This window comes from Cynocephalus volans, chromosome 2, assembly GCF_027409185.1.
Source record: "Cynocephalus volans isolate mCynVol1 chromosome 2, mCynVol1.pri, whole genome shotgun sequence".
Taxonomy (NCBI): Eukaryota; Metazoa; Chordata; class Mammalia; order Dermoptera; family Cynocephalidae; genus Cynocephalus; species Cynocephalus volans.
This window is the reverse complement of record NC_084461.1, coordinates 181044542-181065381: the sequence shown is the minus strand read 5'-3', so window position 1 is coordinate 181065381 and position 20840 is coordinate 181044542. Positions and strand designations below refer to the sequence as shown.

Genomic DNA, 20840 nt, shown 5'->3' with positions numbered 1-20840 from the left:
TGCATGCCCCTCCCTGCTTGTCTCTGACCTTGTACGTCAACCTTCTTTCTGTTTCTAGAATAGGCCAAACCTCCAGGTCCTCACACAGTATAAAGGAGAGGTTAAGGGTAGACTTTCTGGACCTAGATGGTTGCTTTCAAATCCAGCTCCAGCTCCTACAGGCTGTGGGACCATGGACAAGTTATTTGACTTTTCTGTTCCTCGGTTTCCTCACCTGTAAAAGGATGAAAGGACTCAACACACAAAAACCCTTAAAACAGAATCTGGCATTCAGCAGGCACTTAATAAGTGTCAGTCTCCTCATCGATTCTCCCTTTCTGAAACCCTCTTCTCCCAATCTTGCAGGACTGCCACCTTCCTACGAGGTTGGGCTCAGCTTAAACACCAGCTCCCCAGAGAGGTCTTCTCCATGCCCATTCTCAACTGTGTTTCCTTATCATTTTTATCACGGCACTTATCTTTCACAGTCATTTTCTTCTTTACCTGTTATCATCTGTTCTCACACCACGCTGGCTGGAAATGCCCAGCACATAGTAGGAGCACAGGAAGTGTTTGCTGGAAGAATGCTCATTTCACAGATGAAGAAAATGAATCTTAGAGTAGTAAAGTACCAAGCACAATGCAAATGAAATTGTGAGTTCCTGCCACAGCATTCGCAGCCTACAGTGCGGCATGCCCATTTGTCAGGAAGTTTCTCTGGGACTGACTGCCCCGACCAGCAGCTACACCTGTCCCATCAGCCCAAGTGGGGTGGTCAGCCAGCCAGCCCCCCTCCTCCCTGAGCAGGGCCAGGCAGCCACCCGACACGGCCAGCACCCCCCGAGTGGACAGCAGTCCCAACCCGAGGTGTCTTGGCAGCATTTTTCAATGACAACTGGATAAAGTGTGATTTATCACAGAACAAATTTCTGCCTAGCCATTTAAATTCCATGTGGCCATCATTGCAAGGGGCAGGACATAAAAGAGAAGGGAAGGGCGCAGACATTGTCTTAGAAATACTGCTTAGCTCTGACTTTTCTCTGCCTGTTTCTTTTTCCTTCTCTTCCAGAGATGTCAGAAAAGTAGGTAGAAAGCACTTTAGTCATGAGAGAACTGCTGAAATTGCAGCAGAGACCTCCTTAAAATGTAAAACTTCAGCTCCGGCAGTGGCAGGGGAAGGGTGAATTGTACATGAGACACCAGGCGCGCCAGAGATTCCACGGGACAGGGAGAACAGGGGCTGACAGAGAAAGGAAGGGGTTTCTAAAGTAGACCCCAAAAGTCAGGTCGAGGCAAATGTCACTCAAACTGTGGCTCCTCCAGGACAAGAAGCTGTAACAGAGAGACTTCCCGCACCCTTTAGGCAGCCTCCTAAATCTGGGATCAAGGCTCTGCTAATCCCTGCCAGTGGCCTCTGCCTGAGGAGGAGAGAAAATAGAATAAGATAAAAAAGGAGCATGGGAGGTGGAGAAGAGAGAAGAAACATGAAAGCCCTGGACAGTTACAGGATCCCCTTCACCCTGTCTCTTAGCAGAATAACTAAGTCAGCTATGCTGTATGACAAGTAACTCTAATGTCCACTTGTTTAAGCCAATCATCATTTATCCCTGCATATGTGCTTGCAGGGCACTGGGTGAGCAACTTCAGCCTGGGAGCCTGGCTGGGCTTGGTCTTTGCTGAGAGGCATCAGTGAGAAGGAGAAATAGACTCCTCCCATGATGGAAGAGAAGGGAGAAGAATCAAAGCCACAGCCCCATCAACACAGAGCCAGTTTGGCATCGTGGGGAAGAGCAGAGTTGTCTGTGTTTAAATCTTGACTCACTGACCACCAGCTGTGTGATCTTGGGCAGCTGTATCACCTCTCTGTGCCATAGTTTCCTCTTTGATGATATGGGTAGGATAAAGATAGTTTTTGGTGAGGATTCAGTGAGATGATCCATGTGAGCCTCTTAGAAAGATGCCTGGTTGCTGTAAGAACTGCATAAATGTTTGCTGATGTTGTTATAAAGCAAGCACTCATCAATGAAAGTCCATCTCCTCATGTGTGTGTGCATGCATGTGTGTGTGTGGTGGGTGGGTGGGCATCAGGGCACTGGGTCAGCAAGCAGCCCTGCATGTCCTCTGAGCATAGGGAGTATTCAGTGACCCAGATCCCTGAGCACATTTCCCCCACCAAGGCCCCACACGTGGTTACCTTGGCAACACTTTAACTTGGGGATGACCAGTTCTGGGCATTTAATGTTCCATGGAGAGAACCAAGTGTTGTTTATCAGCTGTTCTTATGAAGAAATGACCTGCCTGACAGTCCCAGTGCTGTTTTCCAGCAATCTTGCAGCCAGCCCCCATCAAGTCAGCACAGGCCGGCTCCTGGCAGGATGTGTTTTCTTCTTTGCATGCTGCTGGGCGGAAACATGATGCAAAAATAAAAACAAAATAATAAATAAATACATCCTGGCACTTGGCTGTGATGGAATGTCGGATGTGGGAAGCACAGGACATGCAGACACCAAGAGAGGAGGCGTCCTGATAAGGTTTAAGCACCTTTGGGTCAGACCACTGGCCCTCCCAGCAGCCCCCAGCCCCACCCCAACAACCCAAGTGTTCAGGGTAGAAAACTCAAATACTTCCAGTGTTCAGGCTGGTAGCAAAATTAAATGCAATGGTTTTTCATGCTGGCAACTAATTTTAAAACACAGTGCAGGCCCAATGCTACCCAGGACCACTAGTTTATAAGCCTGAATCATACATTCTTCAACACCAATTTATTGAGCACCTATAATGTGCCACACTAGAGATACCACACTGAACAAAACAGACAAAAATCCTGGTTGTCCTAGAGCTTATGTTCTAGTGAGGAAGGACAGATAATAACCAAAGTGAATAGGTAAAATACACAGTGTATCAGATGGCAGCAAGTGACAAAGAAAAAGATCAAACAAAGAAGTGGGTAGGGAGGTTCGGCGAAGTTGCAATTTTAAATAGAAATGCAGAGAAAGGATCCCTGAGATGTTTACCTTGAGTTAGGCAGGGTATCTCAACCTTGGCACTGTTGACATTTGGGCCAGATTCTTTGTAGTGGGGGACTGTCCTATGTATTGTAGGATATTGATGCCAAGTTGCACTCTGCCTCCCAATTATGACAACCAGGAAGATCTACAGAGATTGTCATGTGTCCCCAGGGGTCAAAATTGCCCCGGGTTGAGATCCACTGGATTAAAGATCTGAGAGAGATGAGGAGTAAATTATGCAGACAACTGGGGAAGGAGCCTTCAGGCAGCTAGAACAGCACGTGCAAAGATGCTAAGGCAGGTGCATGGCTTGTGTGTACAAGGACCAGCTAGGAGGCCAGTGGCTGGGGCAGAGTGAACAAGGTAAAGATTTGTAGAAGGTGCTTAGGAAAGATAACAGGGCACATAAGGGAGGAGCTTGCACATCATTTCAGGAATTTCCCAGAAATTTGTCTATGATTCAAAATTTCTTAAAACTGATTGTCCTAGATTAGGAGGATGGACAGTTGCTGAAATGAGGCCCCTGTGCTGTGTATTCCTATCCGTCCCTCTGCATCCCTTTGCCCTCCCTTCCAGCTGTCAGCCCTGGGAAGCTAAATTTTGTGGATTGTTTTAACTGGCTCAGTCTTCCCCCAGTTTCCCACTGGGTTTAGGCCATCAGAGGCACCAGCAGATGCAGAAGGGCGACAGAAGAGTAAGGTCAGGACATGTGTTCCCCTAGGCTCCTCCTGCTTGGCCATGGGTTGGCAGTGGTTGCATCTTCCAGCAAGGCCACAGCTCCCATAGGCCATCCTCTCCTGCCATGATGGTGCCCATGCTGGGTCTGTGAGCATGCTCTCACCTTGCCTGGCAGGTCATAGCAACTTCTTGGAGCCCTTTGTGTACTGTCCTGGGCTGCCGTAACAAATTACCACAAACTGGGTGCCTTAGAACAACAGAAATTTGCCCTCCTGGGGACCTGAGGCATGGATCCAAAGACTGGATCCCCCCTCTCCCACAACCAGGCACACTGCCAGCACCTTGGGGCCCACCCAGGATCCTGAGGTATTGATCCGGGGAACAGACACCCCCCCAACAACCAGGCACACTGCCAGTGCCAAGGAGCATGCCAAAAACATCATCTTCATGGGGGTGGCCCACCACAACCACCACAATAACCACAGCTGCTGCAAAAGCAACTTGATACAACAACCACCACGTAGATGGTCCGCCAGCCACTTGAGTGCATTGACACAAGGAAAGTCACCAGCAGAGACCAAAGAAAAGAAGAGGATGTCTCTCTCCACAAAGCCCGTTCCAGAGTGACAGAAGCGTCTGCTCTATATTAATATTGGGGGACCTGAACACACCTCTCAGCATTGGACAGATCATCCAGGCAACACATCAACAGAGTAACTATTACTCTTTCAGAAGGAGAGAAGAAATCTAGGGTAATTAGAGGGGGGAGGAGGAGGGAGATGGAGAAGGGGAAAGATTGGACAAGTGGCATAAAAAATAAGTACTATTCGTAACAATATATGTGCTACTAATATTGATTTGATCAACATATGTCAACTTTGAATCCCAAAAATATGTATAATCAATTACAATTCAATATTTTTTTTTTTTTAAAAAGAGCAGAAATTTACCCTTTCACAGTTCTGGAGTACAGAGTCCAGCATCAAAACATTGACAGGGCTGTGCTCCCTCTGAAGGCCATAGGGAAGGATCCTTCCTGCCTCTTCCAGTCCTGGCAGCTGCCAGCAATCTTTGGCATTCTTTGGTTTGGAGATGCATCGCTCCAGTCCCTGACTCCATCTTCACGTGGCTGTCTCTGTGTCTCCTCCTCTTCTTACACGGTCATAAGTCATTGAATTGGGGGCATGTCCTAAGCCACTATGATCTCATCTTGATCCTTAACAAATCACAACTGCCATGGCCCTATTTCCAAATAAGACCATGTTCTGAGGTTCTGAGTAGACGTGAATTCTGAAGGACACTATTCAACCCTGTACCCCCCTCTAACTCTGGTGTGCTTTGCCACTAGACACTAGTTTCCCTGGACCCTACCCACACCTTTGTAAGGAGTCCCTTTGTTCAGCTCTCCTCAAGTTCCACGGTTGCATGAACCATCTGTTCCCCATCTGGACTCAGAAAGGTGCAGCCTGTCTGAGTGGGCTCATTTGGGATGGACCCAGGGAATGAGGGCCAAGGCAGCTTGAGAGCAGTGTTTTCACCCACAAAATAGGGTCAAAATTACTGTGCAGAGTTCCAGAAAAGACTAAGTATGAAAATGATAGGAACACACATTGCAATGTAAAACAAGGGACCGTTCTTGTATAAGAGCATTTGATACTTTGTGTTAATGGAGCAGGTACACAAACTTGGATGTACAAGAAATGTATATTCGACTTTCCTGCATCTGAACTTAACCCAGATATAGCTCCAGTCCCCTAAGTGGCAAAAAAACAAAAACAAAAACAAAAAACTGTACCAGGCATTTGATTTTTGAACATGTTGGATTTGAGATACTCATTAGAGATCCACATGGAGAGGTTGAATAAGCAGTCGGATATCCAGAGATAGGATTCTTGGTGTTGTGAGCACAGAGATGTTTCTTAAAGCATCATAGCTAGTAACTACAATAATGAGAGGGTTGCAAAGATGCAAGGAGTGTTCTCAAATTGTGGTCCCCAGACCAGAAGCAACAACACCATGTGGAGATTGGTTAGAAATGCCAGTGTGTATTCCAACACGGACCTGCTGGATCAGACTCTGGGGTGGCCCAGCAGTCGTGGTCACCAAAGGTCCCACTGGACATCAGTGGTTGACCAGCAAGTTCCTTTGCTTTCCCCTTGGAGAGAACCCTCAGACTCTCCCCTAGGAGGCAGGTGATATCCTCAGGAAGTTGCCAAGGCCTGAGTGACCACAGAATATGACAACTAACCAAATGCTGCTCAGCCAGAGCACATGGGATCCCCCATGGCCCCTCCAGGGCAGACACCAATGATCGGCTCTGTGGCCAACAAGCAATCAGCCCACATAGCTGAAATGACAGAGGGAGCAGAGTCCAGTGGGCAGTTTTCTCAGTGGGCAGCTTACCCACAATGAAAGATGGAAAAGATTCTGAGAAATGAAGCCAAGGGACTAAAAAGATTCCTGTGGGGTTTTCGGTTCCTTTTTTGTAGATGAGCCATTTCATTTTGTAATACTGTGGTCCTCTCTGCTAGCCACTTAGGAGATGATTAATGCATCCTGAGACTTCCCCCGGCATTTATGACACCTTCAGGAACAGCGATGACAATGGCTCTATCATGCACGGCAACTACATACCCTTGGTGTTCCTCTTATTTATTTATATATTCTGGAGCAGCCAGGTTCCCTCCCAGCAGAGCTCAGAAAGGTAATAAATGAGAAAAGTCAATGGTCTGTAAATTACAACATTGATTAAAGAAGTGATTACTGATATAACTCTTGCTGGGCTATTATGTTAATGCCTGCCCAGATCCAGGGTAGTGTTTACATGCTAATGACAAGTCTGGGACAGCCACTAAAATTGCTTTCCATCCTTAATCAGCATGTAAACATTTTTAAACCACTCTTGACCATGAGTGAGAAGGTCCATCCGTGTACTCCCCTCCCAACTGCTCCCTGTCACAGTCCCCAGCAGATGGAGGAACTTCTCTCAGCCCAGCCCACACAGCTGCCCCTGCAAACACAAGTGTACATCGAAGATGAAAATTGGGTCCAGCGTGGCCATCCAGAGTTCCTGGAATCTGGGCAGAGAGGTGATCGGATCACAAGAGTTCACTGCTCAGCACTGGATGTTATTTGGCTGGGTCCACAGATCACCAGAAGAGGACTCCACTCCTTCCAGAGTACATAATCCAGACAGGAGAATCAGCAGTGACAGCTTAGCATGCAAGTGCCATGTGAGGAGCCCATGAGTGACTTCATCAACTCTGAAAAGTTTTGCTAAACTGAGTGTCTGCGTTCCTCTAGCAAGAATTAGCTTTATGTGTATTCTCAGAGTAGTCAGTGACCCCCAAAAGATTAGGAAACACTGCCTGAGAGCTTTCTAGAATCTTAAGAATTAATTTCTTGTGTTTTCACTATTTGGGGTGCCATCTCCTCTCAGTCTCTTTTTGCATCTCCCCTCAACCCCAAGATTGTTAATGGTTGTCCTGAAGCAGGAATCCCTGTGAAAGGAGGGCCCTGTTTATCCATCTCTCCCTGCATACATCCATCTGTCCATATATGAGTTTGTTCATCTGTCCATCTATCTGTCTGTCCATCCATCCATGCATCCTTCCGTCTGTTCATCCATCTGCCCATCCATCCATACATCCTTACATCTCTTCATCTCTCTTATCCATCCATCTATCCATCCATTCGTCTGTCCATCCATTCACCCATTCATCCATCCATCTGTCCATCAATCCATCTATCCATTCATCCATCCATTCAATATCCCCTTTGCTGAGCTCCTGCTTCATGAGCAGCTGGTGCAAGGAACCAAGAAATCAAAGATGGATAAGGTATACCTTTTTCCTTCAAGAGTTTTACAGTTTAGGAGATGATATGGACACATGGGGTCAACTTAAATCACATCCCACTAACTCGACTATGCAAGACGGGTTATATTGTTTCCCTATAACACACTTGGTTTCTGTTTTCAATTTTCAGTTCATTAAGATGACAGAAACAGAATCCCTGCCTAATTTCCAGAGGGCTTAACTCCTGCTGAGGCATTGGGGGGAGGGGGCTTCTAGTCTTCTAGTCTCTGTTCAGAGTTTCTAGGGCATCATCCCTCATCAGCCACAGTCAGCACAGTTACCTCTGCAATGGCTTCATCCTCATCCATGTTGCCCCTTCCTGCTTCCTGAGAACACAGGAGCCTTTGCTATTTCCTTGCCATGCTGGGAATGTCCATGAGTCTGTATATAGATTCATCTTTGAATGAATGTCATTGGAACACAAGAGCCAGATGCTTGCAGACTTTTATTTTTATTTTCTCTGTATGTTTGTTTTTCTTTCTACTCTGTCTTGTCCCTTTCCTGAGGCAACAACCTGCTAGAAAGGAGAAAGGAAAGGGAGGAATACAGAGGAAGGGAACATAGGCTGGTAGTCTCTCATGTGGTTCTACCACTCACATAATGAGCAACCATAATGCAAACATATCAACAATCCAGGGAGTCATGGCAGACAGAACCGCATGTGCCAAGGCCTGGGTGTCATCAGGACCATATGTGACTGGCAGGGAGAGTGTTGGAATTGTGAGAATCCTGCTGGACGAGGCAGCACTACAGGCCCTTCATATCCTGGGAGTCTGGATGGGGTGGGTGTGGCTGACTTTCTGAGCAGACATCAACCTGGGGTGCCGACACCTCTGGTGCTCACATCACAATCCCTCAGCCACCACTGCTGGACTGTGCAAGTTCAAGTTCACTTTTTGATTGCAAAGTCTCACTTCAAGCGGCTTTCTGTACCAGGCTGGGGCAGTCCTCCACCAGTGGGAGACAGGAGCTGGTAGATAATATTCCTGCCTCATATCCCTCAGGTGGACAATCCTGGATGCTTTTCATGAGGCCTCAGAGGTCACAGTAGCAGCCCCAAAAATGCACCTTCCCATTGTCTTTTCCTCAGTGTCTGTCTCCTTCACCCCTGCTCCCTGGGGTCACCTCCCAATTAAATTGACTGCACCAAATTTCTGTCTCAGGCTCTGCATTGGGAGGAATCTGAATTAAGCATGTGTGCTTTGCAAGAGAATAAGACAAGCCAAAGAAGGGAGGACTCCAATGCCCCATGGACTTCTTCTCCATACCCCCTCCCCCTGTCTTTGCAGGTGTCTGACCGTTGCGACTATGTCTTTGTCAATGGCAAAGAGATAAAAGGCAAGATGGATGCAGTGGTGAACTTCACGTACCAGTACCTGAGTGCCCCTCTGCACATCACCGTGTGGGTGCCCCGACTACCTCTGCAGATCGAAGTCTCTGACACGGAGCTCAGCCAGATTAAGGGCTGGAGGATTCCCATTGTGGCCAGTAAAAGGTGAGCCCAGAACAGGGAGATGCTCTAGAGTCCTGCTAACAACAGCTTTATTCACTGACCTTAACACTAAAAGATCCAATACAGGACCCAGCACATAGTAGGTGCTGGTTTTACCATGTCGATTACATCTCCCTCAATCCTATCAACAAACCTCTGAGAAGGCAGGGCTCTAGGATAACCCAGCCAGGCACAAAGGCTGCTGAACAGCAGGTCGGTGTCAAACCCAGGTTGTGTGTGTTCGACACTTGGGCTCCAATTAGGCTGTCTCCTGCAAGCACCTTGCCTAAAATGATGTGACACAGGCAGCACATTTTTCTAGCCCCTCAGTCCCCAGGGAATTTGAAGTTTGGTTTATTCTCTCTTCTGTGCTTTGTGATTACAGTAAGCTTTAACTGTTTTGTGCAGATTAAATTATTGGATAAAATTTAATTGCATTTATACTGAACTGTGGGGTTACTATTTTTAAAACATCTCTAATTTATTTGGTGTAACTCGGACTGTCATGTGTAGGAGTTTGGGTTCTCATTTTCTCAATTCAGTGCCCCCTACATAAGCGTATATTTGCCAGGTGAGGGTTGTTGCTGAGTTCCTGGATTACTGCCTGGAATTCTCCCTCCCAAACCATCAGGGCTATTTCCTGACAGTCCCCCAGGAACCAAGGACTTCATCATAAGGGACAAACTAGAGAGTGCCCTAGAAGAGCGCAGTGAGACACCGAGTCCAATGCCATAAGGGCTTGAAGGAACTTGGGCTGATCAGGGGAGGGTAGCTAAGAGCCTCGCCAGTCCTACAGATCTCATAGTGGTCATGAGTGGCCAAGAGAATGGGTTCACTCCACATCCCTGAAGAAAGCAGAACTGAGACTCTCTGGGTTCCAAGCCAAGCTCTGCCACTCACTTGCTTTGTGAGATTCCTCAAGCTCCCTAACCTCTCTGTGCCTTGGTTTCTTCATCTGGATGTGAGAAAAGTGATAGGTCTGCTCCACAGTGTTATGAGAGTAAAAGAGTTTACACATGTGGGAGCTTAGAGAGGGACTTGGCACATCTCAAGTGTGTGATACAGCTCTGTCCAATAGAACTTTCTATGGTGGTGGAATGTTCTAGAACCACCCTGTCCAATATGGCACACTTGGGCTATAGCCGTTGTGGCTGAGAAGTTGAATTTTTAAACTTATCTAATTTTTATTCATTTAAATTAAAATATATATAGCCATGTGTGGGATAGCTTAGGCTTAGTAAATATTAGATCTTCAGTGTTTCATTTGTCAATCAATGCATTCAAGAAAGAGATGTGCAACCCTCTGCACTGCCACCTGATGGAATTGGTGCTCCTCGTGTGGTCGTGGGGCTCCCGTATTGAACGTTGTCTCCCTGAGGTTGAGACAGGCTCCTGCCTATCCCTCTTCTTGGATCTAAGAGCTCCTTCCCTTTCCCACAGGCCCACACGAGAGAGTGAGGATGAGGATGAGGAGGAGCGGCGGGGCCGGGGCTGTGCCCTGCAGTACCAGCGTGCCACCGTGCGGGTCCTCACCCAGTTTGTGTCTGAGGGTGCAGGCCCGTGGGGTCAGCTGAGCCACCTGCTTAGTCCTGACTGGCAGTTCGACATCACCCACCTGGTCGCAGAATTCATGAAGCTGGAGGAGCCTCACGTGGCCACACTCCAGGACAGCAGGATCTTGGTCGGGCGGGAGGTTGGGATGACGACCATCCAGGTAGGAGCAGGAGTTCGGGATTTCTGTATCTGCAGCACGCAGCATGCCGTGCAGTATTGGGTAGGGGATTCACAAGGGCTGAAGGTCACAGTGGCCAATTCCTTGACCCCATGATGGCTGCAGATGGCATCATAGGGACACAGAGAGGTGAGCCCGGACCAGCTCTTTGAGCTCCAATCTCCTTCCAAACAGAAGTGAGAAGGTGGGTGCTGCACACCCCAGCTCCACTCTCAATGGCACATCCCCATCCCACCACCTGCCAACACTCCCCATCCTGCCTCAGTCTCCCACTCAGTACCCTCTCTCCAGACTTTTTCCTCCTCCACCTCTCGGAAACAGCCTTCATCTCAATGTGCTGCTTCTACCAGTCATCAGGCGAGGAAGCGTGGATTCTTCCTCTCACTCCTTTCCTTCAGTCACTCCATCATGCTTCTATTTATTTATTCAACCAACTCTCCCTGAACTCCTACTGCCTATCTTTCGCTCAAAGAAAAGTATAGAATGATAGGATTTCAGGACAGATGGTGGGGCATGGAGGACTTTTCCTCAAACCTTCAGGTCCCACACTGCTGACTCCACCTTTCTGGAATGTCATTCTGGATTCTTACACCCTAGGTGGAAATGATGAGTACCTGTCTATCATGTCACCTGAACATCTCATGCCCAATATCTGGCTTATGAGACGAGGCAGAAAGCAATGTTTCAGCAGAGGATACACTCTGGTGTTGGTGGGAGGAGTGGACTATTCACAATTTAGTTCTCCCCAGTTAATTGCATAGTTCACTTAGAATGTGATTCTAAATTCTAAAGTCAGTTTGTGTGAAACTCTTCCTGAATCTAGTCAACAGAATCACCATGTACAGTTAACCAGGTTGTGCACTGTACAAGAGTATGTTATCTAAATGGGAGGGGTCATTCCTTTTTAAAGACAGAATGAGTTTTAATATTTATGTCAATTTTCCAACAGATAGAACTGAAGTGTCTTAGGGAAAAGTGACTTTATCTGATTCTGACAAAGATACAATATGGGCCAGAGTATATAGTGAAGCAGGTGTGTGCCTCCTGTGTGCTGTGTTCTGGACCTCAGATCTGTTTAGGATGGAGAGAGTATTGCTGGGAAAGATTCTAACATCTGGAAACAGGTGTGATGGCTTTTTTTGTGTTCTGCCTATCCCACAGGTGTTGTCCCCACTGTCTGACTCCATCCTGGCAGAGAAGACAGTGACTGTGTTAGATGACAAAGTGTCGGTCACAGACTTGGCCATCCAGCTCATGGCTGGGCTGTCAGTCAGCCTCCACCCCAACACAGAGAACAGCAAGGTCATCACGGCTGTGGCCACAGCTGAGGAGCTGCTGCGAACTCCCAAACAGGTAGGGGGCCAGACACCAGCAGTCAAGAGGGAGCAGGGCCAGCCCCTATGCCTGACTCAGCAAAAGGAGAAGGAAGGACAGGGTCAGGCTTGCAGAACCACATTCCAGAAGAGAGGCTACATCATTGCAGACCAAAATATTTGTCTTACCCACATAGCTATTGGGCAACGCAGACCAAGGGTGGGTTCGTTCATCAGCCTCCTCACCAGGTCTCCTGACTGCCGCCGTTCCTACGGCCCTCCACTCTTCTCTCCTCTCAAGAGCAGAGTGAGCTTTTAAAACTATAAATCAGAGCATGTCTTTTGCTGGCTTAACATACACCAATGACGTCCCATTGCACTTAGAAAGAGATTGTATTCCTTCGACTTCCCACAAGGCCTGCATGAAAAGGCCCTGTCTCCATCTCTGACCTCAACTTCCCCAGCTCTCAATCTCTCTCAGCACATTTTGGGCACTGCCCCCCTTGGGGTTTTTAGGAGTTTCCCAGTTGCCTTTCCTTCTGCCTGGAACACACCACCCTCGACTCACCACTGAGTGTGTCTCCTGCTCATTTTAAGACCCTCTCCTTACAGCTGCACTTCCTATACCTCTGTTTTGTTTCCTTCATAGTATTCATTGTCATCTGAAATTATGACAATAATAACTATAACAAAAATTATTATGATTTATTATTAATAATTATTAGTAATATTAATGGACCTCATGTCTGTTTAGGATGGAGAGAGTATTGCTAGGAAAGATTCTAACGTCTGGAAATAGGTGTGATGGCTTTTTTGTGTTCTTTTTGTTTAATAATTACTTATTAATAATAATAATTCTTTTTAGTTTTATTTTATTTTGTCAATATACAATATGGTTGATTATTGTGGCCCATTATGTATTTGCTCATTTATTTTGTTTCTCCTCCACTGAATGGAAGATTCTGGAAGACAAATGCCTGCTCGTTGCTTTACCACAGGTGCCCATTACAGTACCAGCACACAGTAGGTGCTCAATAAGCATTAGTTGAGTGAGTGAATGACTCTCAGAATTGAGCAGGAAGACAAGAAATTGGAAGAGAGGAGGAAAAAGTAATCCAGGACAGGCTCACCTGACCCTGACAAGCTGCACAGGCATTTGCCTTGTCTGCAGGGCTTTCTGCTTCCGATGGTGTCATTAGGAAAATACTTGTGAGACGAGCCCAGACTTATGAGCCAGAATGCCCAGATGGCATCGTAGTTCTGTCCCTTACCACCTATGTGACCTAGGGCAGCTGTGCCTTAATCCTTACAGAGGGAGTAACAGCACCTAACTTGAAGAGTCCTTTTGGGAATTAAATTAGAATTAACTATGTCAAGTACTAGAAACAGTGGCTGGCACAGAGCAGTGCTATGTTAGGGTTAGCTCTTTTCATGAGGATGAATGTCATTATTATTACCACCATTTTAGAGGCAGCACACAGGACCTCAGCTGCTCATAAGAGCAGGCACAGTCTTGGCTCAGAGCAGTCTGCTTCATACCTAGTTTCCTCCAGTGACTTGTAGCCAGACAAGGCAGGAAGACTGCAGAGGAAGCTCAAATTAAATACTCACTGTGGACTAGGAAATGCTGGAGCAGCTGCCCTACTGAGACTGGGACAAGCCTGGGCCCTAGAGGGTTAGCAAAAGGGGTTAGATCCCCCAATATGCAATTGTGAGAATATGTATGACAGTGTTGCAAAGGGGAGACACGGTGGTGGAAACAGAACAGTGATGTTCGACGGTACAGGCAAGATCGCCAAGGTGTTTACATGCTTCTAGGGAAGAGAGTGCAGGATGTCAGTTCAGTTCAGGGGCTGCACATTCTAGTGCCCACAGGGGCTGAGCTGGTGGCATAAACAATGATGCAGGATATATAAAACCCACATGGCCACCTAGTCTGAGTGGTGGGGCTGTGATGAACTGAGTGATGATTCCCAGCACACAGGGGTGTACCAGTTATCTCCTGCCACATAACCACCATGAACTTCGCAGCTGAAAACAACACCCACTTGCTAGCTCACAGTGCTGTGGGTGGGCTCAGCCAGGCTCTACACTCAGGGCATCACGAGGCTGCAATCAAAGTATCGGCTGGCTGGGTTCTGCCCTGGATGTTCTGGGGAAGATTCTGCTTCCACACCCACTTATGTTGTTGGTAGAATCCAGATCCTTGCAGTTGCACAAAGGGTCTTCAAAAAACCCATGAAACAATTGTATTATATTTTCATCCTATTTTTCCACAAGCTCTTTGAAGTATGCTTGTATGACTGAGGCCCCATATCTTTTCTGGTTATTGGCCAGAGCCTCTGTGAGCTCCCTAAGGCCACCCACATCCCTTCTCACTCCCCATCCCACCCCATCTTCTTCAACTCCAGCAACAACACATGGAGTCCTTTTCGCACTCCAAATCTCTCTGACGTCCCCTTCTGCCGCCAGCTAGAGAAATCTCTCTGCTTTTAAGGGCTCATGTGACTTCATTGGACCCATCCAGATAATCCAGGAAGATCTCCCTATCTGAAGGTCAACTGTGCCATATAACATTATCGTGAGAGACATCGCTCTCATCATACATCCAGGCTCTGAGGATTAGGGTAGGAGATGTTTGGTGGGCCATTCTAGAAATTCTGCCTATCACAAGGAGACAGTTGCTACCTGACTTTGTTCCAGAGCATTAACAGGAGAGACCTGGAGTGAATTCAGGCTTAGTCCAGCCCACAGCATTGGCTTCTTGGCTCTTCTTTCTGGGTGGGGGCAGGGCAGGAAATTGGCATGTGCTGTTTTCTGGAACAGAATAAGAGGAGAGGAAAGCGGGTGAGAGAAAGCCGGAAGCCTGACACTATTTGCTGACAATGGGGAATTAATTAGGGTAGATGACTGGCTCTGCACCCTCCCTGGCGTGGGGACAGCCACTGTCCCCCACCGATGCCCATCTGTCTTCATCAGTTGACAGTAATTGGAGTACCCCAGCACCGACTCTGGGGGATTTATGGATGCAATTCATCTGATTTGCAGACGTGACTCTTGAAAGAGCTCTAAATCATCCCCGGGCATGTTATTTAAAGTCACTCAGAATTTCTCATCTTTGGGGAAATGCATTGGCTTCTCCTGATAAAACACTGTGTTCCAACCTCGCTGTGATGAGCTAATGGAAGGACTTAGTCTCCATCACAGAGCAGGGCTGAGGGAGATGGAGTCTGGCAATCTGAGGGTTTAATTCTGACTATCTTCCATTCAGGGGGCTTGTTTTGTGTGAAGTTTTCTCTCTGTCTAGAGCGTGTGAAGAAAAATGAATTCAAGATGAGAAGTTAGCCACAGTGAACTCACCCACTATTAAGAGTGTTTTATCTCAGCCCTTGGAGCATAGAAGACTGGCACCTTGCTCGTGATCTTTTCAACTCTGAAGTACACAATCTGAAAGACTGTTACACCCATGAATATGAGGGCAGCAGCATGTGTGTTCTCCTGTGCCTCGTTTGTTTTAAAGAAAGCTAGGATAGGGTAGAGAAATGAGATGAGGAATCACCTGGTATTGATGCATCAGTTTTCTTTTTTTTTTTTTTTCTTTAATTTTATTTTGTCAATATACATTGTGGCTGATTATTGCTCCCCATCACCAAAACCTCCCTCCCTTCTCCCTCCCCCCCTCCCCCCCAACAATGTCCTTTCTGTTTGCTTGTCGTATCAACTTCAAGTAATTGTGGTTGTTATATCTTCTTCCCCTCCCCCCCGGTTTTGTGTGTATGTGTGTGTGTGTGTGTGTGTGTGTGTGTGTGTGTGTGTGTGTGTGTGTGTGTGTGTGTGTGGTGATGCATCAATTTTCTGCATTAGAAAGAGCCTTGTAGGATTGTGTGATTCGTCAGTTGAGGTGGATGGAGAGACAATGTGGGAACCCATATTGCTGAGCCTCATCTTCAGCTGTGGTTTTGGTGTTCCAGGAAGCTGAGCCTGAGACAAGGATTCAAGTACTAGTACTTTATTTGGGCAGTGAAGGGAACCCAGTAGGGGAGTTGGGGAGTGTTGCAAGAGAAGACAGTCAGCAGAGCATGTTCCCAACTCAGCCACCACTGAGGGCACCTGGGGCTTGAGTTTGCTGGGGAAGCTGTGAGCCCATCTAGAAAAGGCCAGAAGAGCTATTGTACTTAGAGGGGACAGGGAGCTAGGATAAATTTAACAGCCTCTGTCAGCACTCACTGAGGACTGCCCCTGGCAGGTGTTAATTCCTTGGCACTTCTGGCTACAGGCATGATGACATGGGCTCCAGAAGACAGAGAATGCCCTCAGGTAAAAAGAAAAAAAAGGCAAAGTTGACTGTTGAAACTTGACTTGGCAGGTACGTAACAGGCAGGCACCCAGAGAAAGCTTCACACCATCTTACAATTTCTTATACAATCTCCCTCACTCCCTGAGCTGCCTGGTACTGGTGAGGCTTTCTGCTGCAAGCGATGGAAACTCAACTCAGGCTGGCCTATATGGACAGCAGAATTGATCAGCTCGTGCCCAGCATGTGTACCTTCAGGTACAGCTAGATCCAGATGCTCAAACGATGTCCTCAGAAATCTTCCTTTTTATTACTGGTGTTTTTCCTCAATTCTGGAATATTTGCCTCGAATATTGCCCCTCCCGTACTCCATCCTTACCTCTGGAGCTCCTGTCAGAATGTTGGTCATTCTCATGCTCTCCTTTATTTATTTTTTCAAACTGCCTTTCATACTTTTCATTTCTTTATACTCTTGGGATTATATTTTGGGTAAATTTGTTGGCTTTGTCTCCTGCTACACTAATCTTCTCCTAAAACATGACTAATCTGCTGTTTAAAGGTCCCTCGAGTAATTAATTTCAGGCTATGTTTTCCATTGCTAGAAATCCTGTAGTTCTTCACACATTTCTCTGCTCTTTTCCATTCACTTGTACTCTTTCTATGCGATTTCTCCTCCTTTTAATTTCTCTTTAACTACTTTATTTAAGCTATTGCTTTTGTTGCTTTTTTTATTTTATACTCATTATATTCCTGCATATCACAAATATTAGACTGTTCATCTTCCTTGTAAATGTTTAACCACTCTCTTTCATGGTGGAGACTTCTCATCTATGAATTGTGAGTTTTTTTGTTTTGTTCTGTTTTTTTATCATGCACGCCTCTCAAACTGTGGTTGCTTTGCTCTATTTTGTTCCTAAGGAACTCTTATGTAGTCTTATAATTGCATTTGCGTGGGTTGAGCTTCAAGTTAGTTTCTTTTCTTGTGATTCCTGTGCCATAGAGGTAGTATAACTTCAGTCCCCACACCCAAGGGCAGGATTTGTATCAAGCATCGTTTCTATATCTCTGGCCCAGCAGGTAGGATTTTCTCATCCCTGTACATGGAGAGGGCTCCTGTCTATCTCCTTAAGCTGCAATGGCATGGTCTCACCTGGAAGTGACTAGACAAGCATCCAGGAAAGCAGCTGCACCCAGGCCTGGTTTGGCAGGAGGGAAGGGGACAGCATTTAGACTTTCCTAGCAGAGGGAGTAGTCTTTCATGGAGCTGGTAATTGGACTCTAGCAATGGGGTCTGTAGCACAATGGTTAAAAGTGGGCCACTGGAGCCACACTGCCTGGCTTCAAGTCCTGATTGTGCTTCTTGCTAACCACATGACAGTGGACTTTTTTTTTTAATTGACACATGGTAATTGTACATATTTATGGGATGCAGAATGATATCTTGACACATACAATGCATAATGATCATATCAGGGTAATTAGCATATCCATCACCTCGAACATTTATCATTTCTTTCTGTTGGCCACATGCAAAACTCTCTCTTCTAGCTATTTGAAAATATACAATAAATTATTATTAATAATAGTTACCCTGCAGTGCTATAGAACCCTATAACTTATTCCTCCTATCTAGCTGTACTTTAGTATCTTTTAACCCCTTCTCCTCCTTGCCCTTCCCTCTAGTATCCACTATTCTACTCCCAACTTCTAGGAGATTAACCTGTTTAGTTTTGTGAACACATTTCCTAACCTCTCTTTAAGTACGGACTATAATCGTACCTATTTGGTAAAAAAGGGGGAACTGTATTATGTAAATAACTGTGAACAGAACCTGACCCATTATAAATGCCCAGTGGATATGAGCTCTCCTTTTTTATTAGGATTGCAAATTGAATGCTCCTCTAGTCAGAAGTGCCCCAACTACATCCAGGCTCTGTCCTAGATGCTGAAGATCTGGCCAGGCTCTAAGAGTCTCTGTCCTTGGAGCGTTGCTGCTCTAGGAGGCAAAACAGAAGTGTCTGCAGCTAACTCAAGGATCCGTGCCTTCTGGGGTACTATGTTTGCAGTGGGCAGATGTAGGCAAGGGGACATCATTGTTGCCCTGGGGAGGAGGCGAGGAGAAGGTTTGTGCTTTTTGAGGATTTGCCAGGACACAGGGATGGGGGTGGGGACATTTCTAAGTCAGTAGCTTTCAAATTTTTTTTGACTGGTCCCCAGGATGGGAAATAGTTTATGTAGCTACGTGAGCACCAATAGAAGAGCGGGGACTCTCCTAACTAAACTCAACCCCATTCCACTGGCCCTTAGCTTTCTGTTTTCCTCTAATGGTAATTTCCACAGAAGCTACCTGTGCAAAGCAAAAACAGCACAATTAAACTAGGCCCACCAGATACTGCCACCCTCTGGCACACAGCACACCACTGTCAGGCTGACAGTCACACAAAGCATCTTTACAATACAGCAGGGACAGCCTTACAGGGTAAAACCTGCTTGCTTTCTTGTTTCTTGGGCAAAAAAGGTGCCAGTTAATTCACTGGGGAAATGCAGGGAGGAGAGAAGAGGGTTTTTTCCTAATGCCCTCAGCTCTGACAGTGTTTCCTAGCCCTCCCTCCCCCACCCCTCCTGTCCCCATCAGCCTGTCATCACAGACCACACCTGAGTTCATTCACCAGCACCAGGCCATGAATCAGTGTCTGTGACAGGATAGCAAGGGCCTGTCATGGAGGCCAGTCATTGTGAAGACAAGCAAGTAACTCATTCAGGTGATGTTTTTGTTAGTGAAGCCAGGGGGAGCCCAATGTCAGAGTTTCTTGTCTGTTTTCCCCCTGTAAGGATTACACTGGAACTGTTAATGCATCTCTACCTGTGTTCTTGTTTAAGTTAAGGGGATTTCTCCAAACTTGATGTAAAACCTTTATGTTTTCTCTCCAGATCTGTCAACCACTGGGTCTGGATTTTGTGTCCTGCTCCCTGTTTCTTTGGGTACTTTTCTAGGAGAGTGGTTTCTTAAGAGGAGGCTTTGCTCCTGGGTGGTCTTCTAACTGCCTCTCTCCCCACAGGAAGCCCTGGTCAGCACGTGGCTACAGTTCAGCGATGGCTCCGTGACACCCCTGGACATCTATGACACCAACGACTTCTCTCTGGCCGCCACCTCCCTGGACGAGGCCATCCTGTCAGTCCCCCCAGCCCGCTCCCTCAGGTGGCCCATTGTGGTGGCTGAAGGGGAAGGCCAAGGGCCACTGGTCCGAGTGGACATGACGATTGCAGAGGCCTGCCTGAAATCCAAACGCAAGAGCGTCCTGGCCGTGGGCGTCGGCAACGTCAGGGTCAAGTTTGGACAGAATGACGCCGACTCCAGCCCCGGTGGGGACTATGAGGAGGATGAAATCAAGAACCACGCCAGCGACCGCCGGCAGAAGGGTCAGGACTACGAGCGCACAGGCCAGGATGGGCACTTCTACGGGAGCTCTTCCGTGGAGCGCGAGGAAGGGGCTCTCCGGAGAGTGACCACCACAACCAAGTCTCTGCTGGCCAACAAAGTGCTGAAGAACAGCCGGGGGGACGGGGGCAGGCTGCCCGGGGAGGGGCAGCTGCAGAACATCCCCATCGACTTCACCAACTTCCCCGCCCAAGTGGACCTCCCCAAGGCCGGGGCTGGGCTGGAGGAGAACGACTTGGTGCAGACTCCCCGGGGCCTGAGCGACCTGGAGATTGGGATGTACGCCCTGCTGGGGGTCTTCTGCCTCGCCATCCTCGTCTTCCTGATCAATTGCGCCACCTTTGCCCTGAAGTACAGGCACAAGCAGGTGCCCTTGGAAGGTCAGGCCTCCGTGACCCACTCTCACGACTGGGTGTGGCTCGGCAATGAGGCCGAGCTGCTGGAGAACATGGGAGACGCGTCGCCGCCCCAGGATGAGCGCACGACCATCATAGACCGCGGGCTGGGGGGCTACGAGGAGAGCAACCACCTCCTCCTCAACGGTGGCTCCCCAAAACACGTGCAGAGCCAGATTCCCAGGTCGGCCGGCTCCGGGGGGAGGCATGGCAGGGAGCAGAAACAGGAGCCCCTGCACTCGCCCACATCCAAAAGGAAGAAGGTGAAGTTTACCACTTTCACTACCATCCCCCCGGACGACGGCTGCCCCACCGTGAACTCCATCCTCAGCAGCCAGGACGAGGACATCAAGTGGGTGTGCCAGGACACGGAGGCGGGTGCTCCCAGGGAACTGAGACACTGTCTGGAGAAGTTCAGAGACAAAGTGTAGGGCCCAGCCCAGATGCCTGCCTTCAGTTCCACGGTAGATTTTGGTGCCAGAAATGGTCCAGAGTGGACAGAAGGATTTCTTAGTGGGGTTCGGTGGGCAAGGCTGGGGTGCCGTGACAGACCAGTGGGGAGTTTTGAAGCGGGGAAGGGATGTTTTTGTATCGAGGGGTTTTTTAGCAGTTGATGATGGCGGATTTTCGAAAGTCAGAGGAATAAACTTTAG

General features: G+C 47.6%; 1 protein-coding gene across 1 annotated transcript in view; it reads left to right on the top strand.

Annotated features, from left to right (window-relative positions):
• Window positions 1-20618, top strand: part of TMEM132C (transmembrane protein 132C) — a 244611-nt gene extending 223993 nt beyond the window's left edge. The window contains exons 6-9 of the mRNA XM_063087724.1: window positions 8812-9017; window positions 10455-10728; window positions 11908-12099; window positions 19413-20618. Coding sequence (XP_062943794.1) covers window positions 8812-9017; window positions 10455-10728; window positions 11908-12099; window positions 19413-20618 — 1878 coding nt within the window. The remainder of the gene's footprint in view (window positions 1-8811; window positions 9018-10454; window positions 10729-11907; window positions 12100-19412) is intronic.
• The last annotated feature ends 222 nt before the right edge of the window (window positions 20619-20840 follow it).